Below are 11,703 nucleotides of genomic sequence, written 5' to 3' on the forward strand. Positions count from 1 at the left end.
TTTTCACCACCACCCTTTACTACTTCTCTCTCTCTCTCTCTCTCTCTCTCTCTCTCTCTCTCTCTCTCTCTCTCTCTCTCTCTCTCTCTCTCTCTCTCTCTCCTGCGCTTGTGTCTCTGTCTCTTCCTCTGTCCCTATCTCTGTCTCTGTCTCCTTATGTGTGTGTGCCTCTGTTTCCTTCCCTCTTAAATTCCTTTACTCCCTTTTCTGTACACATGTTTCTCTTGTCGGTGGCCCTGCACCCGCATTTCTTTCTCCTCTGTCTCTCCCTATCTGTGTGTCTCTCCGTCTCCACCCTGCGCCCTGCAGACACGGACGTCTACAAGACGGAGGGGAGCGAAGTGAACAGCTACAGCAGCAGCGGACGACCCAGCCCCAGTCAGAGCCCCAGTCCTAGTCCCAGCCCAGGCAGCGAGGAGCTGCCAGACGAGTTGTTGGGCGGCGAGGAGACCCTCAGCAGCAGCAGCAGCGGCGGCGCTGGCGGCGGCGGCATCGGAGGAGGATGTGCGGGAGGAGGCACGGAAGCCGAGGTCGGTGCTTCCAGGCACGCGGAGGAAGATGAGGAAGAAGATGCCGATCCTGGGCCTCCTGGGACCACACCGGGCCCGCCTGCGCCGCCGGCCACGCAGCCTACGTCGGGCACTCAGTCTGGGCCGCAGGCGGCAGCCTCCGCAGCCACAGCCGCTAAACCCAAACGCAAACGCACCGGCTCTGATTCCAAGTCGGGGAAGCCGCGCAGGGCACGCACAGCCTTCACCTACGAGCAGCTCGTGGCGCTGGAGAACAAATTCAAGTCTACGCGCTACCTGTCAGTGTGCGAGCGCCTCAACCTGGCGCTGTCGCTCAGCCTCACTGAGACGCAGGTGAAGATCTGGTTCCAGAACCGCCGGACCAAGTGGAAAAAACAGAACCCGGGCGCTGACACTAGTGCCCCAACGGGAGGCGGAGCGGGGCCCGGACCCGGCTTGGGCGGGCCAGGGGCCGGCCTGGCCGGAGGACTAAGCCCGCTCAGCCCATCCCCGCCTATGGGCACTCCCCTAGCCATGCACGGTCCCACGGCTTACCCCGGCCATGGCCCCGGAGGGCTCGTGTGCGCGGCACAGTTGCCCTTCTTACCGAGCCCCGCGGTGCTCTCACCCTTTGTACTGGGCTCACAGACCTATGGGGCGCCCGCCTTCTACACTCCGCACCTATGAATTTGGGCTCAGGCCGCCACTGCCTCCTCCTCCTGCACTCAGGCCCAGGCAGATGGGCCGCAGCCGCCCCACCGCCCCCTCCCCTCGACCGTTGACCCCCAATGCTCTGCCCCGCCTTCCCCATTTATAACCTTTCCCCCCACACAGACTTCTGGTGACTCCACAGCACTGGCAGCGCAGGAAGTGTGGGGCCCAAGGGCACCTGTCCGTTTCTTCGGAACTCCCGCAGCCCACAATCCCCACCTGCCCCTGAAAGAGGAGGCTACGCACTCTTCTCCGACCTGGAGGGTGTGCCCAATCAGGAAGAGGGGAAAGGGGAGAAAGAGCTGTCTGGGTCCCGTCCCACTCCCTACCCGCACTCCACTAGAGAACAACCTCGGGTAGAGATGAGGAAAGAGTGGAGTAGTAGCCAGCGAGGTGCCCAAGAAAGGCTTAGTCCCACAGGAATCAGAGTCCCAGTAACGAATATGCAAAACTCCATTAGACAATTGGTAGAGATGTGATAACTTCGCCAGGTGCTTAGCAGGGCCCCTTCTGGGCTCCGCTGTCCTCCCCAGCGGAAAGCCGTGGAGCCTGATTGAGAGGGTGCGTCTCCTGAGGGCCAGAAATAGGACTGAGGGCTCCTCATCTCTTCGGATCCTGCCTGAACTGGACTCACACGCAACCAAGTGGACACTGCGGGGCCCAGGGCCTCTAGGGCCACGAGGGTACTATAAGCATTTCCCGGACCCCAACACACGCACACGCAACTCCCTTTCCCAGGACTTAACAAGGCGGTATCAGAGCGCCCCTTCTGGCTGAGTGCAGGAAGCAGGACAGAACTGTGTGCACTCTTGGTTCAGCGGGGACCTGGTTGTGTCTGCGCCCAACCTAGCGGAGTCAGAACGGGACAGTGTCCCTGAGTACCTTACGTAGCAGGGTCAGGACAAGACGGTATCTTCGAGCTCCTCCAGGAGGAGTTAGGACAGGGAAGTGTCTGCACGCCTATCCTGACAGGGTCAGGAAAGGTGACTGCCCACGTGCCCCTCCTGGAGGGGTCAGGATAGGACAGCATCCTCGAGTCCCTACTGGAGACGTTGGGACAGGCTGACGTAGAGAGTCAGAAGAGTCTACGGGGTGCACCTACCTTCAAATGCCCGGCTGTGGCGCTGCGAATCCTCTCCCAGGGCCCAGCCCCAGAGACCGCTTGTCTGGAACTTGGACAACTATATGCCCACTTAACTCAGGGTAAGGCCGGGCCGCTCCCCGTTTCCAGCCACAGCTCCCCTCTGGGGCGCCCTCGGCTGGGCTGCAGGGCTTGTGCCACTCTCCAAAATTCGGGGTGTGAAGAAGAATGCGTTCAAACCGGGGACGTTTTTTAAGCAGAGCAGTACCAGGCCAGGGGAATACAGAAAGGGCCGGGAAACCGAGTGCACAGTTGGAGGAGAGGGAGGGAAGCCGCTATGGCGGTGGGTTTGTTTTTTAAAAGACATCAATCATTTATTATGTATATTTCCAATTGTTACAAAAAAAGTTTTAAATTTATAAATTAATGTATAAGGGATTGGGGGAGGGGGATGAAGGGGACGAGTGTGAGTCCAAAACGTTCCAACAAGCACTTTGCTGAACACTTTAAACCAATCAATAAACTTTAAGGAAACCGTGATGCCTCTTCCTTCCTCCCTCCCTGCTTTCCTTCTTTCTTTCTTTCTTTCCTTCTTCCTTATTTCTTTCTTCCCTCCTTCCCTCTTTCCTTCCTTTTGTCATTCCCTTCTTTTCTTCTTGAAACTTTTTCTTTCTTGCATACTTTTCCTCCTATCTTTCTCCTTTATTTTTTATCTTCAACAAATATTTCTTCTCTTTCCTCCACCTTCTTTTCCTCCTTTTCATTTTCTCTCCGTTTTTATCTCTTTAATGTGTCTTCTCTTCTTAATCCATCCTTCTGTCCCTTTCTCCTCGTTTTCCTGACGGTGACTACAGCCTCTACGTTGGGGCAAGGAAAGGGGATCGTCACCTGCTTTCTCCTTCCTTGTTTGTCCATCCCTCTGCCCACTTTCAGACTGTGTGGCCAGAGAGGGGCTGGTTGTCCTCTCTCCTCTCCACCATGCTCACCTTACTTTGTATCATCCCGGGTCCAAGGGCTTGGACCCTCCCCTCAGGACCCAGGCCTATGCAAAAACTAGGTGGCACCGGCCAGGAACCCTCGGTCCAGGCACGACTGACGCGACCCATCAGAGCCTCGAACCTCTAGTGCCTACCAAAGGATACAGCTCCTTTCAGCATACTACGCAATGGCCTTTGGCCACCTTTACAGCCCGCTTCTTCCCACACACCTCCCTCAGCCCTCTCCCAGTCTCCTGCCTCAAGCTCACCACCTGAGCTTTCCAAGTTTCCCCAATTCCCTGCCAATCTTCCGCAGTTCTCCCCCAAACTCTCCTCGGCCCACTCCTAAGCTGACCCTGGCCAGCGGCATTCCACTCTCCTTCTTACCCATGTCTTCTCTCTCCTGTCGCCCCCTGTCCCCGCCAGCCTGCCCGCCCTAGATAGAGACCAGAAACGGGACAGGTTTGAGGAGGCTTCGTTCTAGTCCAGCCTGTAGGACTTACACTGCGGGTGGTTTGGGGCAAGGTATGTTGTACGGAATTGGGGAGCGAGGGAGAGAGGCCCTGCTATGAGGGTAGAGCGCTTTGGAACCTTCAATCCTTCTGTAACTGTGAGTTTGTGTTATTACTATTAGGGAGCCGGGATCTGTCGTGCTGCGGCCCCGGCTGTAGGTAGGATCAGAGGTACTTGGAACTTTATTATCGGGAGGGGAGTTTTGAACAATGTGGACCAGGAAGCAGGGGGTGCGAAGCTTTGGGACCTAGGTCAGCGAGCAGGGGGCCCAACAGTGGGAGAGAGCCTGGTAAAGCTTGCGGAAGATGGAGCTGTAGGGCCAGCGGGGAGGGGTAGGACTGAGGGCAGGGGTCTGTGAGGTTGGGAGCTGGGGGCCCTGGGACTGTCGGGCGAAAGGCAGTGTTCCCATCCCGGGAAGCCCCCGCAGGCTCGGGCCGCTGACAGTATTAAATGATATCTCTCTAATCCCATTAGCTCCTTCCTCTTGTTGGCGTCTTCTGCTGAGCGCTTCTGACAACCTTTACTGCAGCGCCTGGCACTTGAAGCGTGAGGAAGTTATAATTTCTGACAGTGGAATTACATCTCTCTCTGGGGCCTTCTTCCACTCTCTCCCTCCCCACCTCCCCCTTTCTGGACCCGGACGGAGATCCATAGGCAGGCAGACAGATACACAGATTCGAAGACACAGACCTGGGATAAGGGGAGAGCCGGAGAAGTGGGACAATGGACAGCCCCTAGTCTGGGCTAACACAGGATGTCTGCCAAAGGGTGTATTCCATCTCCAGCCCGTTCTATAGCTCCCTAACCCTGGCGGGAGGCAGGCATCAGGTACACAAAGTCGGGAAGGATGAAAAAGGTGAGCAGAACAAGATAGAACACCCAGCAAGAGGTAAGTAGACAGAGGTCACAGTGTCCACTCCAGGACCCAATTTGGTATAGAGGAAATAATAATATAGTATCTGACACTTACATAAACCTTAAAATTTATAAATCTTTTTGCACACTCATTTGAGCTTCACAACACACTGGTGTGGTAGGGACTGCTACTGCGAACCCTATTTTGCAGATGAGGAAATTGAGCCTCAGGAAGGTTAAATTACTTGACCAGGGAAACACAATGCTGGTAAATGTCAATGGTAGGATTTTAAGCCTTTTAAATCGGTACTCTATCCACTGTACCACCTTTTTAGATACAGAACCCTGGAACCATTGCTAATGCAAAGTCAGAAGACCCGAGTTCAAATTCTAGTTCTGTTACTGACTCACTGTATGTCCCTAATAATCCGAACCTCAGTTTCCTCTTCTGTAAAATAAGGAGATTGTGTTAGAATTAGATGGTAGTTAAATAAGGTAAGTTTTTTCAGTCTGAGTCTCTGCAGTACTCCTGGTTCTCTGCCTCTTATTCTAACTTACCCTGGAGCCTGCTCCATACTGACAATCCATCACTAGTGATCTGTATTAGGCATTACTGCCTAGGATTTTACACACACACACACACACACACACACACACACTCCTGAAGCGGGTTGTCAGGAGACCTAGATTCTAGTCCCAAAAAATCTGTTGTGTGAACTAAAGCATACACTTTTCCCTCTCTAGACCGGAGTCCATATTTTGTAAATTGAGGAGTGCAGATTAGGCATTTCCCAAGCTCTAACTCTGTCCATTTTTCATAAGTAATTGCCCCCACAACCACAGGACCATTTATTTGTTTCCCTACCACCATCAGGCCACCCCAAAGCCAGCCTCCCCTTTTTTAAAATTCTCTTTCTGTGACTCCTTATTGGGAGGCACAAACTCACTTCATGCCCTTAGATTGGTCTCAGTTTTGCCTTTGGGAGGCAGCTTTGGCCCTGGAGTCTGCCTCTGCTGATCTAGTCTCTCTGTTCCTGTCCTGCCCATTGCCCCACCGCCAACCTTTCCTGAACTGGTTAGCCCTAACACAAAGTAGCATTCCTCAAAAGGCCCTTTCTCAGCTTGCCTTGGCTATAGACACAGAATTCACCATAGTCTATTGTATAGCCACTTTATTCTAATCCATCCTACTGCCCTCCCAACCACCCACATGGATGAGATGTACTCACAAGCATCTCCCCAGCTGCTAAAAAACCAACCAACCAAACACACAGAAAACCCACTGGACTCAAGAGAGTTAGTACATTGAACTCTTCCATTATCATCCATTACATTTTAGTCTGAAATAAGTTATCAAAGCTACATTATTCAGCTTTCTGCAGCACTGACCAAGATGGATTTTTCTACCTTTGTCTGAATCCAGATCCTCATCATAATAGTCCCCATGTCTACAGGGATGCAAACACTTCCTTCACAACAGCCCTATGAGTTACAGAGTACATGTATTATCTCCCCATTTTATAGATGATGAAACTGAGACCCAGCAAAACTCCAACAAGGGTTCATAACTAGTAAGTTGAAGAACCCAGACGTGATCCAGGTCCTCTGACTCTAAGCCCAGTGTTGTTGTTTTTTTCCTTGTAGGGAAAAGGGTTAGGGATCTGGGATTTCATTGGTATAAGGAACTGTGCATAGGAAGCTCCCAAATGAATGGATTCCCTGTGCCAGTGCAAGTCTGCACCCTCTCTGCCCCTTATGATCTCAGAGGTGTGTTAAATGATTTGCCCAGGGTCATACAGTTTTTTCCTTATACTCAGTTGAAATCTGCATCCCTGTAACTCTATTCCCTCTCCCCCCATCGCTCCTAATTCTGCTCTCTGGAATCAAAGAAGACTTATTATCATTATCAAATAGCAGAGTGGATAGCCTTTGGAGGCAGGAAGACCTGAGCTCAAGTCCATCCCATCTCTGACCAGAACTGACTGTGTGACCCTTGGCAGGCATTCAATGCCTTGGTATCCTTGGACAATTCTCCAAGACTAAAAACCATAGAGCAGTTGCCCATCTGCATTAGCAGAGAGAATAGGAGAGGTATCACAAGACTGGGAGAAGGTAAATCTATCGACTTTCTGAATGGAGCTCCCTAAATCAATGAAATCATAAGTCCAGGCCAAAAATAATTATTATTATCATCTAACATTTAGAAAGCTCTATAATTTACAAATTCTGGGCCCATCTGATTATGCCAATTTTACAGATGAGTCAATCAAGGTTCCTAGCATTGAAGAGAGGCAATATGATACAAGAGGTCAATAAGCATTTATTAAGTGCCAACTATGTACCACTCACTGTGCTAAGTACTGGGGATACAAAGAAAGGCAAAAGATAGTCCCTGTCCTTGAGGTGCTCACAATCTAATGGGGCAGATGACATGAAAGAAGCTATATGCAGGATAAATTGGAAATAATCAATAGAGGGAAGACATTAGTATTAAGAGTTACTGGGAAAGATTTCCTGTAGAAGGTGGGATTTTAGCCAGGGCTTGAAGGACTTCAGGAAAGCCAAAGATGGAGATGAGGAGGAAGAGCATTCCAGGCATGGGGAGGCAGTAAAGCATAAGAGAAAGAACCCTGAATGTGGATCACAGGATCTGAGTTCTAATCCAAACTCTGCCACTTATTGCCTGGGTGACTTTGAGCAAGTCACTCAACTTCTCTGGATCTCAGTTTCCCCTTCTGTGAAATGAGAGGACTAGCCTTGATGACCCTAAGACACCTTGCAGCTCTGAGTCTATGAACCTATAACTTGCCCAAGGTCATACAACCAATAAAAAACAAAGTCTATTGACCCCAAGGCCATTGGTCTGTGCCCCACTTCATGCCACCTCCAGATCTAACCCAACTATCCACGTTATAGAAGAATATATTCTACATTGTCTTCAACAAGTGGTTACTCAACCTTTGCTTGAATACCTCCAGGATGGAGAACTTACTGCCTCCTAAGGTAGTCTATACCATTGTGAAATAGTTCTGATTCTTAGATATTTCTTTCTTCATATAAGCTGATATCCATTTCTCTGTAACTGAAAGGAATACAGGGTCAAAGAATCTCAAACTTTGGAGAGGTCATCTAGTCCAACCCACATCTAAAGCATGAATCTTGAAGGATCTACCCATATTGGAGCAAATTCTGACCCCTGAAGCCAAGCAGAAAAATAAGTTAATTTCTCATCCCAGACAACATTACAAAGCATGGAATTATGGGACTTAGAACTTGAGAAATCTGGTCCAGCTCCATCCCTGATTAAACTGAGGCTCAAAGGTAGTAAGAGACTTGCTTAAATTCATACATAAAATAAATGGATGAGCCAGAACTCTTTTTATTATTAAATAGTATTTTTTCCAATTACATGTAAAAACAATTTTTAACATTCATTTTTATAAGATTTTGAGTTCTAAATTTTTCTCCCTTCCTAATTTCTCCTCCCTTCTCCTTAAGACGGTAAGCAATTTGATATAGGTTATACATGTGAAATCATGTAAAACATATTTCCAAATTAGTCATATTGTGAAAGAGGTAACAGAACAAAAGAAAAAACTACAAAAAAAGTGAAAACAGTGTGCTTTGATATGCATTCAGACTCTATCAGTTCTTTCTCTGGAGGTGGATAGCATTTTCCATCATGAGTCTTTTGGAATTGTCTTGAATCATTGTATTGCTGAGAAGAGCAAAGTCAGTCATAGTTGATCATCACACAATGTTGCTGTTATTGTATACAATGTACTCCTGGTTCTGCTTACTTCACTCAGCATCAGTTCATGTAAATCTTTCCAGGTGTTTCTGAAATCCACCTGATGAGCCAGAACTCTTACAGGCACCAGGCTCCCCCATCTTTCGCTTCCTAGACTCTCAGGCATAGCTGCATTCCCTTGAAGCCTTTCAGAATTTCAGGTTCCTGACAATGCCACCAGAGGAAATTTGAAAGCTTTCATCACTATTGCCTATTGAAGGTAGCATGTCTAGAAAAGTGGATTTAATAAGTAAACAGCTGGCTAAGAAGAATAGTATCCAAGAATGGGGTTTGGATTTCTGGACCAAGGCTTAATGGTCTAGTTCTTGGGTAGGGGTGGAGAGCACTTAATAAGAACCAATAAAAGTATATTCTATAAATATAGATAGGAGTCTTTCTAATGTGATCAAGAGACTTTGAATCAAAAATGGAAGATGCTGTAGAGTGACAGATAGGGCATAGGAAGAATAATGAAAGAGAAGATCAGTGACTTAAGACATACAGTATGCAAAAAGAGAGTCAGGAAGACGACCCATGACCTCTAATGTCAATGTAGGAATGGACAAAGAACGAGTAAAGGACAGAGTAAATGAGAGCTTCTAATGCAAGGAGTCAAATTTGTGCTCATAGGTATCACTGAGACTTGGTAGTGTGTTTCATGACGGAACTACCATTGTGGAAGGGCATGATCAAAAGGTTGTTATTGTTGTTGAGTCATATCCAACCCTTCACGACCCCATTTGGGGTTTTCTTGGCAAAGATATTGGAATGTTTTGCCATTTCCAGCTCATTTTACAGATGAGGAAGGTGAGGCAAACAGGATTAAGTGACTTGCCCAGGGTCACACAGCTAGTAAGTGTCAGAGGCTGGATTTGAACTCAGATCTTCCTGACTCCAGGCATGGCACTCCATCCACAGTGCCACCTAGCTGCCAAGTCAAAAGGTAGAGATTTTAAAAGAGGACCAAAAAAAGACAAAATTACATCATATGTTAAAATAGACCCATGTAAAGAAATTCAAATGATGTCATTTGGATGAGGATCAACAGAGATGAAAAGAGAAATGATATTGTCATGGGAATATGCTATAGATGACTTGGGCAGGAGTTACATGTTTGGAGTTTGGGAAAATAAATGGCATATCTGGCACAAATGCATGGCAGAGAAGTGATGGGTAAATTTATCTAGAGGTGAAGGGAATAAGCACTTATTAAGTGCCTACTAGTAACAGACACTGTGCTAAGCACTTTTACAAATACTATCTCATTTGATCCTCAAAACAACCCTATGACATAAGAGCAATTATTATCTTCATTTTACAGTTGAGGAAACTGAGACAAACAGAGGTTAAGTAATTTGCCTAGGGTCACACAGTTATTAAGTGACTAACGCTAGGTTTTGTCTCAGATCTTCCTGACTCCAAACCCAGTGCTCTATCTAGACACCTGCTAGACCCCTTTCTATTAAAATCAGAATACCTGACAAGTTCCTGACTTGACATAAATATCAATTTATTCTTGAAAACAAAGAAATGGTGAGAACTTCTAGAGTATTCTATATCCCAGAATACTCACAAAACAGGCAGGTAGGATTGCTAAGCTTTGTTAATGACTTTGGAAGTACATTAGAGCAGTGGTTCCCAAAGTGTGGTCCAGGAATCCCCAAAAGCCTTTCAGGAGGTCTTCAAGGCCAAAATTGTTTTCATAATAATAATATGTCAATTGGTAAAATGGTGTGTATTGATAGATATAACCAACATAAACAAAAGCTTTGTGAGTCTTTTTTACTTGTTTTGGATCATTGAAGAGCTGAGTCATTCATAGTTGGTCATCACACAATGCTGCTGATACTGTGTACAGTGTTTTCCTGGTTCTGCTCATTTCACTTTGCATCAGTTCGTACAAGCCTTTCCAGGTTTTCCTGAAATCTGCCTATTTATCATTTCTTATTTCACAAGAGTATTCCATTCCATTCATATGCCACAGCCTGTTTAGCCATTCCCCAATTGATGGGCATCTCCTCAGTTTCCAATATTTTGCCATCACAAAAAGGGCTGCTATAAATATTTTTGCACATATAGGTTCTTTTCCATTTTTGTGACTTCTTTTTGATACAGACCCAGTAGTGCTATTGCTGGATCAAAGGGTATGCACAGTTGGTTGCCCTTTGGGGCATAGTTCCAAATGGCTCTCCAGAATGGTTGGATCAGTTCACAACTTAACCAACAGTGCATTAGTGCCCCAATTTTCCCACATCCTTTCCAATATCTATCATTTTTTCTTTTTCATCATATTAGTCAGCCTGATATGTGTGAGGCAGTACTTCTGAGTTGTTTTAATTTTCATTTCTCTAATCAAAAGTGATTTGGAGCACTTCTTTATATGTTTATAGATAACTTTGATTTCTTTATCTGAAAACTACGTGTTCATATCCTTTAACCATTTATCAGTTGGGGAATGGCTTGTATTCTTATAAATTTGACTCTATTCTAGAACCTATTATTAAAGGGATGGTTTGTGAGCATTTCAAAAGGGAAACAGTAATCACTAAGATACAATATACCTTCATCAAGAATAGGTCATACCAGACTCACCTCATTTGTGTTATTTTTTTAATTCTGTTGGCGTGATTTCAGCAAAGCCTTTGAGAACATCTCTCATATTACCCTTTTGAATGGGATGGAGAGTTGTGGGCTAAATCAATTCAGAAGTTGTTGAATGACTAGGTCCAAATAAAAAGTCTTTAATAAATTAGATATCAGCTTCTAAGAAGGTCTCTAATGGAGTAACAGAATGCAAGGGATCTGTCCTTGTTACTGTGTTCTTGAACACTTTTTTCAGTGACTTAAATGAGGGCAGAGATGACATGTTTATCAAATATGCAAATGACACAAAGCAAATTGAGTGCTGGAACTGGAAACAAAGAAGATTTGGATTCAAATCTCATATCTGACACTTACTAGTCATGTGACCACAGACAAGTGACTGAACCTCTCTGAGTTTCTTTAAGCTATAAAGTGGGAAATAAGAATATCTAGAGTACCTACCTACCTCATAGGCTTTGGTACAATCATATGTGTGTGTGTGTATAATGTTTTGCAAACTTTACACAGTCCTATATAAAAGGCAGCTATTATTTTATAATGGAGTCATGATTCCAAAATAGCTTGATAGATTAGAACAATGGAGTGAATCTTAAAAGATGATATTTAACAGGGATAAATGTAAAATTCTACATTTGGATTCAAATAATTAAGTTCTCAAGTAAA

General features: G+C 46.3%; 1 protein-coding gene across 1 annotated transcript; it reads left to right on the plus strand.

The window, feature by feature from the left end:
• Positions 1–215: 215 nt before the first annotated feature.
• Positions 216–1,196, plus strand: NKX1-1 (NK1 homeobox 1). The gene has a single exon (XM_020992067.1). The coding sequence runs from the start codon at positions 216–218 to the stop codon at positions 1,194–1,196; it is 981 nt and encodes a 326-aa protein (XP_020847726.1).
• Positions 1,197–11,703: the final 10,507 nt, after the last annotated feature.

Source organism: Phascolarctos cinereus, unplaced genomic scaffold, assembly GCF_003287225.1.
Source record: "Phascolarctos cinereus isolate Bilbo 61053 unplaced genomic scaffold, phaCin_HiC Scaffold_9;HRSCAF=440, whole genome shotgun sequence".
NCBI lineage: Eukaryota > Metazoa > Chordata > Mammalia > Diprotodontia > Phascolarctidae > Phascolarctos > Phascolarctos cinereus.

Excerpts from the sequence above, each read along its gene's own strand:
- NKX1-1 (XM_020992067.1), top strand. The coding sequence starts at position 216 with ATGTTTCTCTTGTCGGTGGCCCTGCACCCGCATTTCTTTCTCCTCTGT.